This window comes from Eublepharis macularius, chromosome 5 (genome assembly GCF_028583425.1).
Source record: "Eublepharis macularius isolate TG4126 chromosome 5, MPM_Emac_v1.0, whole genome shotgun sequence".
NCBI classification, from domain to species: Eukaryota; Metazoa; Chordata; class Lepidosauria; order Squamata; family Eublepharidae; genus Eublepharis; species Eublepharis macularius.
In genome coordinates this window covers 99,610,705-99,632,121 of record NC_072794.1, presented here as the reverse complement: position 1 = coordinate 99,632,121, position 21,417 = coordinate 99,610,705, and the positions used below count along the sequence as shown (strand labels likewise).

Sequence of the window (21,417 nt, the reverse complement as noted above, 5' to 3'; positions counted from 1 at the left end):
ACGCCACGGAGCTGAGGAAGAGAGCAGATTCGTGGGAGCGAGCTAAAGCAAGCCCCACGATGTCGAAAAAAGAGTGGCAATCGGCAATAGAAAACTTGGACAAAAAACTTATAGACATGATGAAGGAACTTAAGGACACGAAATTGGAGCTTATTAAAGAGGTTAAGGAAGTTACACAGACAGTAAAGTCGGAGCTGTCAGAAGTGAAAAAAGGTGTGGAAACGATTAGCAGTGAATTACAAGGAACGCAGCAGAGAGTTAAAACAGTAGAAGACGCGATGGAGAATTTAATAGACACGCAACAAACAGAGATGAGGCTGGTGAAGGGGAGGATGTCAGTTGCAGAAACTAAACACATGGAGAAGCAGCTTCGTTTTCGTGGTCTGCCAGAAGTGGAAGGGAAGTCAGCGCAAGAACAGATGACTGAGGTGTTGGCTGATTACCTGGGGAAGGAGGAGGAGGAAATTGTGGCTATCCTAGATGTGGCGTATCGTGTGAACTCGAGAATTGCAACCCAGAGGAAACTACCAAGGGATGTGATTGTGCAGTTTACAACTAGAAATATGAAAGAGAGGATTGTGACCAAACAATTTCAAGATCCATTGGAGATTGATGGCAAGACGATTATTATAATGAAGGAACTGCCCAGATCAGTGTTATTGGACAGGAAAAAATATAGAGTGCTAATTCAGACTTTGAAGGACATGAATATTAGATACAGATGGGAGTTACCGGAAGGAGTGTCCTTTGAGTTTGGAGGGGCAAAAAAACGTATCAGATCTGAGCGGGAGATGGAGAGATTTATCAAGGACAATGAAAAAGACTTACCAACAAAACCATGAATATGGAGTGTAAAGTATTATCTTGGAATGTAAATGGACTAAACTCACCGAATAAGAGAAAAAATATTTTTCATTGGCTACTAAAACAAAAATGTGATATTGTTTGTTTGCAGGAGACCCACATTAGAAAACAGGATGTAAAATATTTAAAATCTGGAAAATTGGGCAAAGAATTTGTAGCGGCTTCCAACAAGAAAAAAAGAGGAGTGGTGTTGTATATAAAAGAGGAGCTGCAGCCAAAATTTGTTATGAGAGATGTGGAAGCTAGATTTGTAGCAGTGGAATGTAATTGGAACTTAAAGAGAGTGTTGGTAGTCGGACTTTATGCACCTAACGGTGCAAAGGAAAGCTTCTTTGAGGACTTAAGGAAGCACCTAGACGATCTTGTATATGACCAGATAATTCTTGCTGGAGATTTCAATGGAGTGACAGATTTGGAATTAGACAAAAAGACTACAAAAGCACAAAAGAAAAGAGGACTATTGCCAAAGCTTTTTTTTGAGTTGATTCAACAAGAGACTCTCGAAGACGTATGGAGGAGAGAATATCCTAAAACCAAACAGTTTACTTTTTATTCTGCAAGGCATCTTACATTATCAAGAATTGATATGATCTGGGCCTCAAAGGACTTAGCGCTATGGACTAAGGAGGTAGAAATAATGCCGATGGTAGGCTCAGATCACAACCCAATTATGTGGAAATTTGGAAAAAGGAGAAAAAGGAAAGCCTGGAGAATAAATGAGGACCTGTTACAGGAAAGTGAGAATATGGAAACACTGAGAAGAGAGACTAAGTTTTTTATACAATACAACGTGAATAAAGAAGTACCAACCAGTAAAGTTTGGGACGCGTACAAGGCGGTTGTAAGGGGCATACTAATGGACTTAAATGGTAGAGCAAGGAAAAAGAAAGAGGAGAAAAGACAAGAGATTGAGGAGAAAATAAAGGCCAAAGAAGTACAGTTAAAAAAGAGACCAGGGAAAAAGAAAATACATCAGGAAATCAAAATTCTTCAAGAACAGTTAACAGCAATGAGTAACAAAGAATTGGAGTGGAACCTTAAAAGACTGAATCAAAAAGCTTTTGAGGGTGCTAATAAACCTGGGAAATATTTGGCATGGCAATTAAAGAAGAAAAGGGAAAAGAAAATAATAAATAAAATTTGTGAAGAAAACAAAACGTATTTGGAGCAGACTACCATTAGCAGAGCCTTTTATAAATTTTACGCTAAGCTGTATAATAAAAAAGAAGTAAACAAAGAATCAATAGCATCATATTTGGAGAAAACCAAACTTCCAGAGATCTCGGAAGCTTGGAGAAATAAGTTGAACAGTGAAGTAACTGATGAGGAAATAAATATGGCAATAAAATCCGCAAATCTAGGAAAGGCGCCAGGGCCAGATGGACTTACGGCTAAATTTTATAAGACAATGGCCAATGAACTGGCACCATTCCTAAAAGAGGTGATGAACGGAGTTTTTAGGGATCAAAGAATTCCAGACACTTGGAGCGAAGCGAATATATCATTGATCCCAAAAGAGGGCCAAGATCTGACTAGCGTGAAAAATTATAGGCCTATATCACTACTCAATAATGACTATAAAATTTTTGCGAAGATATTGGCGGAGAGATTGAAGGGGTGGCTCTCGGAAGTCATAGAGGAGGAACAAGCAGGCTTTTTGCCAGACAGACAAATAAGAGACAACTTAAGGACAGTGATCAATGCTATTGAATACTACGACAAGCGTTGTGACAAAGAGGTTGGTTTCTTCTTTGTAGACGCTGAAAAAGCGTTTGACAATTTAAACTGGGACTTTATGTTTGCCACTATGGAAAAGCTACAACTGGGAGAAAGATTCGTCAGAGCAATCAAGGAAATCTATAGAGACCAGACTGCAGCAATTGTAGTGAATGATGAATTGACTAAAAAATTGACGATTAGTAAAGGAACAAGACAAGGTTGCCCGTTATCTCCATTGTTGTTCATTTTAGTATTGGAGATTCTGATGATACAAATTCGACAAGATGAGGAAATACGAGGAATAAAAATAAAGGACTATTCATATAAGGTCAGAGCATTTGCAGACGACATAATGTTAATTGTAGAAGACCCACTGGAGAACATGCCAAAAGTGATAGACAAGATCAAGGAGTTTGGAGATTTGGCAGGTTTCTTCATTAACAAAAAGAAGTCAAAGATATTATGCAAAAACATGACTAAGCAGAAACAACAATTGTTAATGGAAACAACGGATTGTGAAGTAACTAGTAAGGTGAAATACTTGGGAGTTGAGCTGACTGCAAAAAATATAGATTTGTTCAAGAATAATTACGAAAAATTATGGACTGAGATAGAGAGAGACTTGATCAAATGGAATAGATTGAACCTGTCATGGTTGGGTAGGATTGCAGCAGTTAAGATGAATGTGTTACCAAGAGTAATGTTTTTGTTACAGACAATACCAATCATCAGAGACTCTAAACAATTTGAAAAATGGCAGAGGAAAATATCAGATTTTGTTTGGGCAGGCAAGAAGCCTCGAGTGAAAGTAAAAGTTTTACAAGATGCAAAGGAGAGAGGCGGAATGCAACTGCCCAATCTGAGACTTTACCATGATGCAATCTGCCTAGTTTGGCTAAAAGAGTGGATGACATTAAAGAATAAGAAACTATTAGCCCTAGAGGGATATAAAAAAATTTTTGGATGGCACGCATACCTATGGCATGACAAAGTAAAGGTCAACTCGATGTTCCTGCATCATTTTGTAAGGAGAAGTCTATTTATAATCTGGAAGAAGTATAGAACTTACCTACAAGAAGGAACCCCCTTGTGGGTGGTTCCATATGAGGTGATAGATCCGAGAGCTGTGGATAATGAACAACAATGTTTAACGTACAAAGAAATAACTAAGATTGAAGTATCTAAACTTAGAATAAAGACGCAAGAGGAACTATCACCTAACTATGATTGGTTTCAGTATAGACAGATTAGAGACTTATACAACTCAGACTTTGCAAAAGGGGGCATACGAACAGAGAACTCGGAACTAGAGCAGACCCTTCTTAAAGAAGACAAGAAAAGAATATCCAAGGTATACCAAGTATTGCTGAAATGGTATACTGAGGATGAGATAGTTAAAACACAGATGGTGAAATGGGCTATAAATTTCAATAAAGAAATAACAATGGAGGCATGGGAATACTTGTGGAAAACTACAATGAAGACAACGACATGTATCAATATTAAAGAGAACATTTTCAAAATGATCTATCGTTGGTACATGACACCAAAGAAGATTGCGCTAGGGAATTTGAATACTTCTAATAAATGCTGGAAATGTAAGAAACATGAGGGCTCCCTCTATCATATGTGGTGGTCGTGTGAGGTAGCTAGGCAGTTCTGGGGGGAAATAATAAGAGAAATGAGTGAAATTTTACAGTTTCAAATAAATAAGAACCCAGAACTCCTGCTGCTAAACTTGGGAATGGAGGGAATTCCAGCCCATCATAGGACGTTGATTTTTTATATGACTGCAGCAGCTAGACTTTTGTATGCGCAGAAATGGAAAGTACAAGAAGTACCAACTATTGAAGATTGGATCTACAAATTGCTGTATATGGCTGAAATGGACAAGATGACAAGAAAACTGAGAGATCTGGACTCAGGGCAGTTCAACACAGACTGGGAGAAGCTGAAACAATACCTGGAGAAGAAATGGGAGGTGGGAGGAAAACTGTGGCAGTTTGAGAACTACTGAAATATAATAAAAGTATAAAAGAGAGGGGTGACTTTACCGGGGGAGGAAGAGAAATGTGAATTTATAAGCAGTTAGATTAATTGATTGAGATATATATAGATATGTATAGGTCAACTGATAGAGAATAATTAATGATAAGGTTTAAACATGAGGATTGACTAATTAACAATATTTTCTTTCTTTGACAAGATTTATATGCACCAAACTGAATGTATAGAAGAGTTAAATTGATTGAGTATCTGAGGAGTTATATAGAATTACCATAAAAAGTTGAAATGAGTAATATATAGAGAACAAATCAAATTGTTTGATTTAAATGTGGGAAATTTTTATGGTTTATGATATATAGGTTTATATAGAATTATTCAAAACTGGAAAATGGGATAAATTGTTTATCTAAAGACGTATAGTTTGGGTGTATAATAATTAAAGGAGTTAATGATGCACTGCTTAATATAATGGAGAATGTATATCTGTTTTAGACAGAGGAATTTAATAGAAGTAAGGGAAAAGGGACAGAGGGTGGGAAAGCTGTTGGAAGTCAACAAAAGGGGGGGAAAGGGAGGGGGTTAGAAACGAAAAATTAGGGGAAAATTGATTGTAATGTAAAAATAAAAATGTTCTAACCCAATAAAAAATTTTTCAAAAAAAAAAAAAACCAAAGGATTGGACGCACAGAGGATGCAGGCCACAAGGAGGGCTCACCTCAGTCCATCTGGTAGTCCAGTCCTGAGAAATCAAACAGCCGAGAGTTGACCTTCAGGAAGTTGAGGAGTTGACCTTCAGGAAGGTCAACTCCTCAACTATCCATGGAAGAAAGCAAGAGCGATGTGGGCTGACAATGTCTTCCGCATAAGAAAACGCGCTCACTCTCCACGCTCGTTGGAGGGCATGAGAGCAGCTGCGCCTTGAAGGAGAGGTCCGGCCAGACCACCTCCTTCTTGGCCCAGTAGCTGAGCAGATCAGTGGACAACAACTTGCAGGGCTCCGCGAGGTAATCCCTGACCATTGTCTTCACCGTATCCGGCTCTCTCACGTGACTCGTTCCCTGAGGGGCCGAGGGGCTGCTGGAGCATCTCCATCTCCACAGACATTCCGGCGGTGGCCACGGGGGGAGCTTGCTCAGAGAGGGCGTGAGAGGGACCTGCTGCAGGGCCGGGCTCCTCTCCTGTCCCCTCTGATGACAGGCGTCCCCTCCTGGCCTGCCTACACCTCACCCGCACACAGAGGGCGTCTCTGGCTTTGGTGAGTTTCTTGTCCCACTTGGCGAAAGTGCCCTTGATGCGTGGGTCACACATGGTCGCCAACATGTACGAATCCTTCTGCGTCAGAGGCGTTAGCTTGGCATCTATGCCCTGCTGCAGCCTCCTCACGAGTGTGTGCGCACTGCTGGAGTAATGTCAGCACATGGTGCGTCTGGGTCCACAAAGGGGGCCAGTGAACTCTGGAGCATGCGCACCAGAGAAATGACCAGACCCAGGGTCGCCATGTCTGATGAGACCACCACAGTGAAGTCCTCAAAAGGCTTAAGGACCTCCACTGTCTGGGCAAGGGTGAGCCAATCCTCCTGGCTGAACTCACCCACCTGACTTGCAGCATGGCTCTCTGAGAGCCCCGCCTGGAGTGTGGCCTCCTGCTTCACCAAACGCACCAGCATGACACAGGTGCAGTTCCAGCGTGTGCTTATGTCACCAATGATGCGATGCTCAGGCACGCCTGTGACTGCTTGTTTCAGGCGCAGTTCGCGAACGGATGTCAAACTGCGCGCGAATTGGCTCGTGAGCCTCTGACATTTCTGGAGGAGATACTGGAAGTCACGAGCCCCGAGGTCCATGGATTCCGTGTTGGAGTCCGCCTCTAGCGCTTCCATCACCACTAGGTGAAGCTTGTGAGCCGCACAGTAGATGCGCTCATAGTTCACCATACGCGCCGCTGCCCTCTCTACTACTGCCGTCAGTCACCATGCTTCCCACGGTGGCGGATCCCTCACCTACCCATTCCCGTATCTGTCTCCTGAGGACGGTAGCAATGTTAACCGCTGTGTGCGAAATGTCAAGAGCCTTGGCATGGAGCAAGGCCTTGCAGTAGCCAGCCCGGCGGTCTTGCATCCCTCTACGCCTAACTGTAGTAACCCCACCCCCACCCAGAAGCTCCTGTTTTCCACCAGTGAGCAGTAAGCGAAAGGTACGTGTGCTGCCCTCTGGAGCTGGTCCAGATATCGGACATTAAGTGCACAGTTCTCCCGGCAACCCGGGACAAATGTGCCTTCACGTGGTCCCTGACAGCCCTGTAAAATGAGGGCAACACAGTCCTGCTCATCGTCGTGCAAGCAGGGATCTTGTACCAGGGAACAATATCCTGGAGCATCTCCCAGAAAGAGAGTTGTTCAACTATGGAGAACGGATGGCCTTCCCGGGCAATCAGATTGGCGATATGGCACGTCATGTGCTGGCTCGCCCTTTGGATCCCCTCTGGGGGCACACTAGGGCCCAGCCTACCAAGCTTCTCCGGCAGAGAGGCTTGGCATCCCTGCCCAACAGGAACCCTTGGGGGGGAGCACCAGGGGAGCCTGCCTCCCTCTGGCTAGCTGGCAGCCGTGCAGTGCCACTCGAACTCTCCCCCCGAAGAAGCACCGCCTGGTGTTGCCTCTTCAGGTGGTTCCTCATCCCAGATGTGGTGAGACGGTTGACATCTCTGCCACGGCTGATACGCTGCCTGCAGTGCTGGCACTGGGCAAATTGGGGGTCCTCCATTCTCTGGAAATGCTTCCAGATGTCGGAGGGGAAGGGGGCCCCACGCTGCACAGGGGAGGCGCTTACGGGCCCCTCAGTAGGCACCTTCTGTGAGGTGCACGTGCCATACACACCGTGTCTCACTGCCAGCCGGGCAGTCAGGGATGGAAGAGGCTGAAGGGGCTGAGATGTGGGCTCTTCCACCACAATCTCTTCCTCTTCCTCCAGCTCCCTCTCCTCCTGCCCAGCCATGAGAGGCCTGCTACTGGCCTCAGAGAAAACCGTGGAGGACCACCCAACGGGGGGGGGGGGGGTCCTTCTGCAGTTCCTCCAACAACTGCTGGGTTCCTGTGGTGAGCAAGTGGGCAGGAAAAGTCATGTGCCCATCGTCTATCCCAGGAGACACCAAATGCTGTCCCTCATCCAGAAGCTGGGTCTCAACCTCTGGAGAAGGGGGAGCCTCAGCAGCAGGCCCCTGCCCAGTGCCAGCACCCCCTGCCTCAAGCACCTGGGTTGGGGGTGGACATCCAGCCGTTGCCTCAGGAAGGAGGGCCTTGCAAACCCTCTTCCTGTCACCAGAAGCCAGGCTGGTGAACGACAGCAGCACAGGGGAGGGCCTCCTCCACTCAAGTGGGGGGGAATCGCTGCAATCCCCCTCCCCTCCACCCCTTTAGTTTTGCCTCTGGCCTTTCCCCCAGGGCCCCTCTCACCTTTCCTATCTGCCATTTCCCTTTTAAAATAAAGGATTTTTTTTTAAAAAGAAAAAAAACCTCACAAATTTTATCAAAAAGTCTAATCTAAATCTATGTATTTTGTCGTTCTTTCACTAAAGGAGATAGTCCCAATTTATTTTTGTGAACCTAAACCTATCAAACAGCTAGATTTCTCTTCAGGAATCAAACTGGCCCTGAACCCCAATCCAAAGGAAAGCCTATTGCAACTAATATGCCCAGCCTGGCTCCAAGGGTGCCAGAGATGGGCAGGAAAACCTTACTTAAGGGGAACTATGGGAAGCCTATTTATTTGAATATGTGTGTGTGTGTATATATGTATATAATAAAACCTGACTAACTCTACTGATTCCTATTTAATGGGGAGAACTTACCTGGATTCCCTAACAATTTAATTCAGGGGGCAAATGTCATAAACACAGAAGCCTAACTACAGTCCATTATTTAAATCTAAAATTTATAACAAAACTCTATGTAACTTAACAACCAACAACAAACACAACTGTAAACAGTAAAAAACACCTTCTCCAAACCCCCAAGCAAGCCCCCCAAACCCTTTAATCTACATTAATTTGCAGCAAATTACACAGCAAATTAAATTAGAACCCACAGCCCCCTCCCTGATCCCTAAACAGAAACTCTTTCACACACACACACTCAGTAACAGTAACTGCCCGCACAAGACCCCAACCCTTTAACCCTTTAATCTACCCTACACGCAGACACACACAATATCTCACACACAGAGAGAGCTAAGAAGCAGGACAAAAAAGGGAAACTGAAATTAACTCAGGTCCAGCCCCACAAACACAGCAAATTAAATTAGAACCCACAGCCCCCTCCCTGATCCCTAAACAGAAACTCTTTCACATGCACACACAAACTGAGAAATCACCCTCCCCCATTAAACCTCTAACCCTTCTGAATTTCCCTTTACTTCTCTCACACAAACTCACACTCCCTCCCACCCCAAGACTCACTAACACAACAATAAACTTTTTAAATAACAGAAGCCAGAAACAGTTCCCCCCCACAAACAAAAACAGTGACACAAACTCAATTGTCAAAAAATAGCGAACAGTTCCGCCCCAACCCCAAAACCAGAAATGAAACCTAAAATTACAAACAGCAAACTTTTTTAAAACTATAAACAGGAACAAACCCCCTCCACCAACCAACAACAGTAAAAAAATAATTGAACTCCCCAACTACAAATTTGAAAAAAAAATTAGAGAAAAATTTAGAAATTTTTTAATAGAAATATTCACCCCCCCACTCAGACAAGCCCCCCTAACCCTCCCCTTCCCACCCCACCCCCACGCAGACAACCCCCACAGAAAACCCTGTGAGTCACTGACTCGCTCACCACTCCTGCAGTCCAGCGATGGTCAGGCAGGCAGGCAGGAATACAACAGGGGAAGTCCTCCTCCACAGCAAGACTGCAGAGACGAGAGGATCGACCAACCACAGCATCAGCGGGAGCCTCTCAAGTCTCTCAGTCTCTAGGACAGAACAGAATGGAAGCTGGTTATTAAATAAGTATTAACTCTTTAAAAACTATTTCTAAATTCTAACCTCTCAATCCAGAAACGAAAGGCAGCCTGAGTAAAAAACTAGAATCATACCAGCAGTGTCCCAGGCAGCTTCAAGTTAACACACACACACACACACACCCCACACACACAAACAACTAGGCCATGGCCTTTGCACACAAGCCATGCCTTGGCGTGAGTCTGCCCCAGGAAAGCCACTGTTAAAAAAAAATTTAATTAAAAAATGCAAATTTAAAAGAAAAAAACCCTTCCCAAATCCCAGTCCCCCCAAACCACTCCCTCCCCAAAAGAGAATAGAAGCCTGTGAGTCAGTGAGACTCACTTACCAGTGAGATGCAGGTCCAGTCAGCACTCAGCAGCAGGGAATCCACTCCAGACGAGTCCAGAAGTCCTCTTCCAAGTTCTTTCAGGCCAGCCACTCTCTCTATGCCAAGAAAAATTGGAAGCTTCCTAAAGCCCTGCAGCATTTTAAAAAAGGCACTCTCCTTCCAGAGAATCCCATTGGCTGGAAGGAGAATACTGCTGCAGGATTGGCCACTCCTAACTCCCCCCTCCCTTCCCTGATCCCCCTTTCTCCTCCCCCTTGCACTCACTCACCCTTCTTCACCCCTCCAAACCTGAACATTTGGAGGGAATCTCTGCAGACTTTGCTTGCTGCTTGCATGCAATGCAAATAGCAAGTAAAGTTCTGAAGCCTATTCAAGGCTTCCCGCCAATTTTTCAGAGTTGGGAGGGGGAAGGAGGAAGTTACTCACTCTCCCCCTCCCCTCTCCAAAGCCCGAGTGGGAATTGCAAGCAGCTGGCAATGGAAAGCTTATTCAAGCTTCCGGGACTTCCGGCTGGGGATCATGGAGGTCTGAAGCAGCTCAGGGAGCTGGGCTGTCCAAGTTGCTGTTTGTCTGGGCTGGTGGGATGCAAGATCGCCCACGGCCCCCTGCTTTCAGGTGGAGAGCAGGCAGGAACGCTTGAGACCCAGAGAGTGAGTAGATCTCGGCTGAGGGGGGGGTATGAATAAAGGACTCCCTTTCAGCCTTGAGGTCCTGCTCTAAGACAGGTGGCTGTAATCTCTGCAGCAGCTTTGGAGTCATTGAATTGGCATAGGACCGCTGTACCCAAGCTTCAGGAACACCAATGAACTAATTTGAACATCAGAAACAGTGATTACAACCCAGAAAAGAGCCGAAAAGGTAAAGATCGATATCTCTTCTATGATGCTAGATTTGGACTGGAAAAATAAAGTAAAAGTGGAAATCAGGCTTTGAAATTGAGTAAAGATCTAATTAAGTTCACTCCGGAAAGGAAATAACGTGAAAATAAGACTTTTTAAAGCTATTAGAGGAGAAAAGAGACTATTGTTTATATACTTGCGGTTTTGAGCGATAACGAACTGTGGGAACGGAGGAAGTATCACGAGAAGGTATCTGTGAGATGGGAGAAGGAACAGGAAGTGCGTCAGAAACCATTGAGCTAAGGCGACAGAGGGACCGCTGAGAGGAGAAGGAAGTAGAAAATCACCATTTTGGAAGAGGGAAAGGGCATGACTTCAATGTAAAAGGAAGTGCTCCATTTTGAAGAAGGGAAAGGGCAAGACTTCAACCTTAAAACCATAGAGAAAAGACGCTCGACATTTTGGATAATACAAAGCGTATCACAGAAAAAAAATTGAATTTTAACTGATTAAAATAGCGGAAATAAAATATTTAAATCACGGATTTGAGGAAGAGAGCAGACTCGTGGGAGCGGAGTAAATCAAGCCCCACGATGCCGAAAAAAGACTGGCAATCAGCATTTGATAACTTGGATAAAAAGATGGTGGAAGGTAATAAAGAGTTAAAAGGAACTATGCAGGAGATGTTGAAAGATCTTAAGGAAGCAATTAAGTCGGAGGTGGCTGAACTGGCGAAGAATATGGAAGATGTTAAGAAGGAATTACAAACGACGCAGCAAAATGTTAAAGAAGTTGAAGAAAAAACAGAAAAATTGGCTACCTCTCTCAAAGTGGAAACTTCAGTGCTAAGCGATAGAATGACTGTGATGGAGTGTAAATACATGGACAGACAACTTCGTTTTAGAGGCGTCCTGGAGGAGGAAGGAAAAACCGCCCAAGAACAGATTTTGGAGATTTTGACAGGATTCTTGAATAAAACACCGGAGGAGATTGCAAGCAACATGGATGTGGCGTACAGAATTAACTCAAAATATGCAGCTCAAAAAAATCTACCCAGAGATATGATTGTGCAGTTTATTACAAAGAGAATGAAAGAAGAAATTCTTAGCAGGCATTTCCAAAATCCACTGGTAATGGATGGGGAAAAGGTAAGAATAATGAAAGAGCTACCCAAGAGAGTTTTGATGGAAAGGAAAAAATACAGACAACTTACCCAGGTTCTGAAAGAGTTATTAAATATAAGATACAGATGGCAGATACCAGAAAGTGTGAGCTTTGAATTTAAATCAACTAGAAGAACCATCAGATCACGACATGAGATGGTGCAAAGTAATTTCATGGAATGTAAACGGACTAAATTCACCTTCCAAACGCAAGGCTATTTTTCATTGGCTATCTAACAACAATGCAGTGTAACTTGTTTACAAGAGACCCATGTTATAAAACAAGATCTAAAGTATTTAAAATATAGTAAATTGGGTAGAGAATTTGTGTCTGCAACTAAACAAAAGAAAAGAGGAGTTGTTTTGTATGTTAAAGAAGAGTTACAACCTAAATTGATATTTAATGATTTGGAAGGCAGATATGTGGCGGTGGAAATTATTTGGAACTTTCAAAAAATATTGATAGTGGGAATCTATGCACCAAATGGGGCCAAGGACAATTTTTTTAAAGAATTGATGAATCAACTAGATCAAGTGACATATGCTCAAATAATTTTGGCGGGCGATTTTAATGGAGTAGCAAATTTGCAAGCAGACAAAAAAACGAAGGGAATACAAAAGAAAAGGGGACTATTGCCAAAATCGTTTTTTGAAATACAAAATCAGGAGAATTTAGAAGACTTTTGGAGAAGAAGCAACCCTAAGACCAAGCAATATACTTTTTATTCTGCAAGACAGTCATTGCTATCGAGAATAGATATGATCGGGGCCTCAAAAGACTTAACAATATGGACTAAGGAGGTTGAAATAATGCCTAAAGTGAGTTCAGATCACAACCCAATTATGTGGAGATTTGGAAAATGCGTGAAAAAGTACAGGTGGAGAATGAATGAAGACTTATTAACGCATCAGAGCAACTTAGACGTGTTACAGAAAGAAACCAGATGTTTTATACAATATAACTTAGACAAATCGGTACCAACACCTAAGGTATGGGATACTTATAAAGCTGTCATGAGAGGCATTCTAATGGACTTAAATTCAAGAGACAAGAAAAGAAAGGAGAAAAAACGGAAAGAAATTCAAGAAAAAATAAAAGTCAAAGAGATGCAATTAAAGAAAAGACCAGGAAAAAAGAAATTACATCAGGAGATACGGATGTTACAAGAGCAAATAAGAGCTATGGAGAACAAAGAATGGGAGTGGGAATTGAAAAAATTAAAACAAAAGACATTTGAAGGGGCCAATAAACCAGGGAAATATTTAGCTTGGCAATTGAAAAAAAGGAGAGAAAAGAGAATGATAACCAAGATTGTGGAGAACGACAAAATGTTAACGGACCAACCAGCTATAAGTAGAGCGTTTTATAAATTTTATGCTAAATTATATCAGAGTAAAAGGGTGGATGTGAACGCTATTGATCAATATTTGGACAAAATTAATTTACCGTTGATATCTGAGAAGTCGAAGGAAAAATTAAATGCTGAAATAACAGAAACAGAAATTATGGATGCAATACAATCGACCAAATTGGGGAAGGCACCAGGACCTGATGGAATAACGGCTAAATTTTATAAAGTAATGGCAAAAGAAGTGGTGCCTTTCCTGGAAAAAGTGATGAATGGGATTTTAAAGGGACAAAAGATTCCTGAAACCTGGAATGAGGCTAACATATCATTGATTCCAAAAGAAGAGCAGGATTTATGCAATGTTAAAAACTATCGACCTATATCATTGTTAAATAATGACTATAAGATATATGCAAAAATATTGGCGGAGAGGCTCAAAGAATGGCTGGTTGAATTTATTGCTCAAGAGCAAGCAGGATTTTTACCAAACAGACAGATTAAAGACAATTTAAGGACGGTAATAAATGCAATAGAGTACTATGATAGACATTGTGAAAAAGAAGTCGGTTTCTTTTTTGTGGATGCAGAGAAGGCTTTTGACAATTTAAATTGGAATTTTATGTTCGCCACAATGGAGAAGTTACAGAAGGGAAAAGAGTTCATTCAAGCGATAAGAACTATATATAAAGACCAATGTGCAGCAATTGTAGTAAATGATGAATTAACTAAGACATTGGAAATACGGAAGGGCACAAGGCAGGGTTGCCCATTGTCTCCACTGTTGTTTGTCATGATATTGGAAATTTTATTGATGCAGATACGAGAGGATGATGCCATAAGAGGTATGAAGATTAAGGGATTTACATTTAAAGTCAGAGCCTTTGCAGATGATGTAATGGTTATTGTAGAAGACCCAATTCAAAACATGCCAAGATTGTTGGATAAGATAAAAGAATTTGGAGATTTGGCTGGATTTTATGTTAATAAAAGAAAATCTAAGCTATTGTGCAAGAATATGGTGAAACAAAGACAAGAAGAGTTAATGGAAATTACCAATTGCGAGGTAACACATAAAGTAAAATATTTAGGAATAGAACTTACTGCTAAAAATATTGACTTATTCAAGAACAGTTATGAAAAGCTATGGCAACAAATAGACAGAGACTTAATCAAATGGAATAAGTTGAATTTGTCATGGCTGGGAAGAATAGCAGCAATTAAAATGAATGTACTACCATGGATTATGTTTTTATTGCAAACAATACCAATAATAAGAGACAATAAACAATTTGATAAGTGGCAAAGGAAAATATCGGACTTTGTATGGGCAGGGAAGAAGCCTTGAGTGAAGATGAAAGTGTTATGTGATGCCAAAGAAAGAGGGGGACTACAATTACCAAATGTAAGACTATACCATGAAGCAATATGTTTGGTGTGGCTCAGGGAATGGATGTCGTTAGAGAATCTTAAACTTTTAACACTTGAAGGATACAAGAAACTCTTTGGTTGGCATGTGTACTTATGGTATGATAAAATTAAAGCGGACTCTATGTTTCTGCATCATTATATTAGACGAAGCCTCTACACGGTCTGGCAAAAATATAAAAAATATTTGGATGAGGGTATCCCGACGTGGGTGGTGCCACTGGAAGTTATTGACCCGAGAACAATTTACAACAGAGAGGAATGTTTGTCATATAAGGAGGTGCTGAAAATGGAGCAAAATATGATTAAACTTAAAACAGGAGAAGAATTATCCTCTTCACTATGGATGGTTCCAATACAGACAGATTAAAGACTTATATGACAAGGACCGTTTAAAATCGGGATTTAAATGGGAAAACTCTGAATTGGAAGAAAGTATACTACAAGAAGGCAAGAAAAAGATTTCTAAAGTCTATAAGATTTTGTTAAAATGGTATACAGAAGACGAAATTGTTAAAGTCCAGATGGTGAAGTGGGCCATAAATTGCAATAGAGACATAACAATGGAGGCATGGGAATACTTGTGGAAAAATACATTGAAGATATCGACTTGTACCAATATTAAAGAAAATGTTTATAAGATGATATATAGATGGTACCTAACGCTGAAGAAAATAGCATATGGGAACAACAAAATGTCAGACAAGTGTTGGAAATGTAAAAACCATGAAGGTTCATTATATCATATGTGGTGGACGTGTGAGGTAGCAAAGCAGTTCTGGGGAGATATTACAGAAGTTATGACTGAAATTTTACAAATCTCAATAAATAAGAACCCAGAACTGTTGTTGCTAAATCTGAAATTAGAAGAGATTCCCAGGCAACAAAGAACTTTATTATTCTATATGACAACAGCGGCAAGAATTTTATATGCTCAGAAGTGGAAGACACAAGAAGTACCATCTATTGAAAATTGGATACAAAAATTGCTGTACATGGCAGAAATGGATAAAATGACGAGAAAGTTGAGAGAACAGAATCCAGAAGAAATTCTTAATGACTGGGGTAAACTAAAACAGTATTTGGAAAAGAAGTGGGACGTAAAGGGACAATTATGGTTGTTAGATAACTATTAATTTTGCAGAAAGGAGGAGATACTGATCTTTACAAGAGAAGAGAAGAGATAAGTTAGAAACATAATGTAACTGATAGTTTGATGTTAGGTTTTGTTTAATCTAATATATATTATCTATTTTACTAGTGTGTTAAGATAGTTAAGAATAGAAAAGGGAATATAAGAAGTAGATTTAGACAGCGGGTTGGAAAACTGTTGGAAGTCTTAGATTAAGGGGGGAGGGGAAAGGGTGGGAGAATATGGAAGTGAGGGTTTTAATTGAAAATCTGTAATATTAATTTTTACTCACCCAATAATTTTTTTTAAAAAAAAAGCTTATTCAAGCTTCCCACACTCACGGCTGCTCCAAAGCTTTCCGAAGTGACCCGAATCACTTCGGTAAGCTTAGCTTCGGTATTTCTGAAAGATTTCGGGAATACCAAAGCTTTCCAAATCGGGTCCGCTTCAGGTATCTTTACCCAAAGCAAAACCCAAATCGCACAGCCCTACTCTTAACTGTGAGGAAGTTCTTCCTAATGTTTAGCTGAAAACTCTTGATTTAATTTTAACCCATTGGTTCTGGTCCATCCCTCTGGAGCAACAGAAAACAACTCCACTGCTTCCTCTGTGTGACAATTCTTCAGTTAATTGAAGAAGGTATATTATCACCTCTCAGTTGTCTCCTCTCCAGGCTAAACATGCCCAGCTCCTTTATTCATTCGTCATAGGACTTCATCTCCAGATCCCTCACCGTCTTCGTTGCCCTCCTTTGGAAATGTTCCAGCTTGTCAACATCCTTCTTAAACTGTGGTGCCCAAAACTGAACACAGTACTCCAAGTGAAGTCTAAGCAGAGCAGAGTAAAGTGATACCATCATGTAGTGTGATCTGGACACTATACTTTTGTTGATGCAGCCCAAAATTGCATTTGCCTTTTTAGCTATAGCATCATACTGCTGTAATCTGAAGTCCACATTTCTCCAATCCTATAAAATAACTTCTGCAAGTTTGCTACAAGTGTAATGAATTAGGCAGATTTTCCAGAACATTTTATTTAACATCAGTCTAAATTTATTTTTAATAGGCACAGATGTCATTCAGCAAAAGTAACAACAGCTTTTGTTCTAGGGTTACACATTTTATCAGTTTAAATCTATTAAATTAAATAAACTGTAGGTGTGTGATGAAAATTTTCTCACTGATTTAAACAGTAATGCAATTCTAAGCATATTGTGGTGCTATCTTCTGCTGGTACATGTGGTCTGGAAGGGAAAGAGATAGGTGTGCTACTGAGCATATGCATATATGGTGAAAGGAACAGGGAGACTGAAAGGCCCTGCCATTCTGCAAGATCATTTGGCACAGGCCTGTGAGCCACATCTATGAACTGCTGCATGTCCACTCATCAGGGATGGGAAAACAGCAGTTGCTGTCTCCTTTTTCTCCTCATCTGCCTCCAGGGAATCAATCTCTCCCCTGATCTTTTGTCTTTTTTCCTTGTAAGCTTGTGATCTTTTGTGGGGGGGATTCTAAAATTAATTGCTTTTTTGTGAGGCATTTCTGTCTGAATGTTGAATTTTATCCACGTGCTGTTTTTGTCCATTCAGACCTTGATAATATTTAGACAGTTGGGCAGTTTATCTAGTTTGTATGAATTTCATAGGAAATCTCTTCTAAACACTAGCTTCAAAGATTTTTGGTCACTGCAAAGCAGAAGATTATTTTGAAGTAAGTACCAAATGTAGCTAAGTTCCAAAGAGGGATGAGTGACACTGTAATGGTCTGCTTAGTTTTGATACCACCCTGTAATGGTTTGCTGCTTGTTTTTAAACCTTTTAAAACCTTTTTACGCCTTTGCCTTTAGACCTTTAATCCAGTTCCTCCTTATTTTATCTTAAACTTATACCACAGGAAGGCTCTGGTCACAGCCAATACACTTTTTAATTCCTCTCACACAGATCTTAGGTGTTCTCTACTTTACCCAAGCTTTTACCTCAAGAACACCTTGCCTTTTGTTTTTGTGTGACCTATATACTGCTGCCTCTCCAAAAAGTTTTCACTGCCACTAAAGGCTTTCACCTTAGATTTCTTCTGCTTAACTTGTACTACAGGAAGGCTTTGTAATAGATGATAGTTTGACAGAACAGTCAGCAAATGAGGGTGGTTGTGAGGGGCAGGGAAGGGATCTTTTTCTTAAATAAAAGTGGAATCTATTTATAGGTACATATGCATGATGGTTACAGAGTTTTGATAAATGAATTGGTTTCAGAATAGTTCTTAAACTTGGCAGTTTTCAAAAATATGTATATCTTCCTAAAGGTATATTCATAGTCACAGAAAGTAATTTTCCATACAGGTCTCCACTAACAGCAAAAACTTTTCATCTCCACACGGACATAGATTCATTCAGGCTTTTCCACACAGCTTGCCTGACCTAAATAATTTTTCTTTCAGATATACAGAGACTGCCCCAGGCATACACACAGTTTGCCTGACTTAACGAAAATAACCTCTCTCTAAGATATACAAAGGATGATCAAAATACTTTCCCTCAGCACTGACTAAAAATTGCAGTTCACTCCCCCTCCTAAGCCAGGTATAGCTGCTGTCCAATCAATTACATTTTATCACCCATCCAGCCTCCCTTTTTCTTTCCTCAGAGGCCTACGTTTAAACTCACAGCAACAACTTCAAAAACCCACATTAGCAAGCAGAAATAAAATATTCAAGTTTAATTATATGCAAAACATTACAGAAATATTTTTGTTCTTATTCTTTTTTTTGTGATATTTTTATTTTATACAAAAAAGTAGTATGAGATTCGTAATAACTTTATAACTCATACAAAAGTGAACTATAAGCAAAAGCATCAATTTACAACAATCCATAACTTTACAAAAGTATATGTAATATTAACTGCATACTGGTATTTTATATTAATGTCTTGCAATAAACAACACTACTTATTGTTATTTATATATAACTATTCAGATTGGCTATGTTTCAGATGAATGTGTTCATTGCCCTAAAGTCTCTTTGCAAAAGGAAAGAAAAAAGCTACAGTTTAGATATTTAATAAGCAAACATCCAATGAAACATCACTTGCAACAAGTTGCATCAGACTGGAAACTATACAAAGGCCCAGGTTATTAGAAAGGTGCACAAAAGATGATTAAAGATTCTTGAAAGACAAATTTCAGAATCCTTGACAATCATCGGAAAACAGGAAACATGTCATATTTTCTCCCAACATTAACCCTTTTCAAGGTTATGCTAACTTAAAAAGGAGTCTTGTGGTACTTTAGAGACAGATTCATTGTTGCACAAGCCTTTGTGGGCTAAGGACTACCATACTGATTCTATGTTTACTGCAAATAGTGCAGTAATACAGAGGAAGGAGAAACTGGCCTCCTAGAATGTTGATGACTAGTAGATAAAAGTGAACTGGAACTGGGGCCTATGAGACAGAATTTGAGCAACTTTCCTTAGCTGCTGGAAACTCTTTGTATTCAACCTTCTAGTTTAAAGCTTTAATATAATGCCTTGGTCTGAGAGGAAGAATCTTGTTCTTTGAAAAGTAACTTGATTTCTGTCCTGAGAGTTCTTATTGGGCAGAAAATAATAGAGCAATGGAATGTTGGTTGTAAGGCCTGAGAGTGGCAGTGAGGGAACCTGGTGCTCGAAAGGGCAGAAGGCGGTGCTGTAAGTAGGGAGTTCAGAACATGAAAAGATGTACTAAATTCTGATTTAGTGAGCTAGTAAAAACTTAGAATTTGCTTTATGTCTTTTCATTGTTTATGTAGGAGATCTTTGTAGTGAATAATTTACTCTTACTCTCTTCAATCTTACCCCATGCATGGGATCACCAAACATTTCTCTGATTAAATTATTTTTCTCTAACTGCCAGTGTTGAGTGCAGTGCTTTAATTTTCTAAGGAGTGCTGATTAAATGAGAGCTAGTGAGTTGGGGCAGAAATCTATGTCCTGTTCAGATATGAGGGTGAATATAAGGCTGGCAGCATAGTGTATGAGCCAAAGGGCACAGATCTTGAAATGGTTAAGCTGTTTGTCTCATACATATGTGCCTATGTACACATAAAGATGCTGAAACGGGACCTTTCACCTTGTCAAGACTTTTTTTTTCATTTGTACCTGATTTGGGGAAGTAGAGGACCTCCCTACAGCCTTGATTATAGGATAAATAGTTCAATGCTCAACCAAAATATGAGGACATTTAAGGAATCATGTCAAAATTCTGACCATAAAAATCTATTCTAAAACAGTGATGTTTATAGGAGAACAAGTCACAGGGTCTGAGCCCTAATTCTGGTTGGTCCTCCCTAAAGATCAGTTATTTAGTCAGTTCCTCCCTTAATGCAATCCTCCTGTCTCCACAGTCTGTGTGCTCTATCTTTGAGAAGTCTGTGAAGACTCTACTGGATGACTTTGCACCCATGGTGCCTCAACTGTGTGAGATGCTGGGTCAGATGTACAGCACCATTCCTCAGGCATCTGCAATTGATCTCACAAAACAGGTAACCAAATTAGAACAAGAACTCCCAGCAGATGCCTAGCTGAAACCACTCTCGCCCACCGAATACTCTTGGCTTCCTCCTTCCATTTCTTTCAGTACAGAAATTGCTCAAAATGAGTTATTTTTTCTTCTTCCCCTTCACAACCCCTGAGCAGCAGTCTAGTAGCTTGGCATTTGTTCGTTGAGTCCATATACAGTGGTCCTGCTGATGTGGGTGGGGTCAGCTCCCAGCCTTCTGGTGTAAGACACTCATGCTCAGACTAAGTATCGGACAGGATGGGATGTTCTATACCATTTGTGCTTCACTTTTCCTTATCTTTATCTCCTCAGCTGGTTCACATCTTTGCCCATGAGCCTGTCCACTTCCCACCCATCAAGGCACTCTTTCTGCTCGTCACATCAGTTACCCTAACACTCTTTCAGCAAGGTAGGTGTGCTTTGGCACCCTCAGTTTGGTGAGGTTGCCACATTGGGCTTTTCTTAGCCACACCTGTTCAGATTGCCTGAGGAAGTCCCTCAGATCATGGCAGTGTCCTCCTGTTCAATATCTCCTGTTCAATATCTCAGGCTTCACTTTCTTTAGCTTGTACTATTAGAAGACCAGAACTAGAAACTCTTGTAGAGATGTACAGTTTGGCATGCTTCACTCTAGCAATCGCCTGAGGATAGTTGTGCTATTGTGTTTATTATTTATTTATTTATTTAAAATACTTGTGATTCCCATCTTTCCCCCTATCAACAGCAGCTCAAGATGACTTACAGTCCAATATACATTGGTATTATCCTTCCCAACCCCACCTCAGCTTCTTAGACTGGAGCCTTTTCCCCTCTCCTGGCAAACTGACTCAGTTTAGAATCCTGAAGGAAGGTGGAGTCAGTTGTTTCCTTCACTTAATGCTTGCCTTTTAGTCAGAAGCTAGACTTATTAGGAAGTGTGCTCCTACATCTTCCACTTTAACATGTGAATGTATGAAGCTACCGTATACAAAGCACACTAATTTGGTACTCTGTTTCCAAGGTCTTTGGCAGAGTAATGTCCTTCACAGCAC

At 40.9% G+C, this 21,417-nt stretch overlaps 1 protein-coding gene across 2 annotated transcripts in view; it reads left to right on the top strand.

Annotated features, from left to right (window-relative positions):
* IPO13 (importin 13) overlaps positions 1 to 21,417 on the top strand; it is a 100,795-nt gene that overhangs the window by 59,275 nt on the left and 20,103 nt on the right. For both annotated transcript variants that reach the window (XM_054981037.1, XM_054981036.1), the window contains exons 13-14: positions 20,232 to 20,369; positions 20,699 to 20,795. In XM_054981037.1, the coding sequence (XP_054837012.1) occupies positions 20,232 to 20,369; positions 20,699 to 20,795 (235 nt within the window). The remainder of the gene's footprint in view (positions 1 to 20,231; positions 20,370 to 20,698; positions 20,796 to 21,417) is intronic.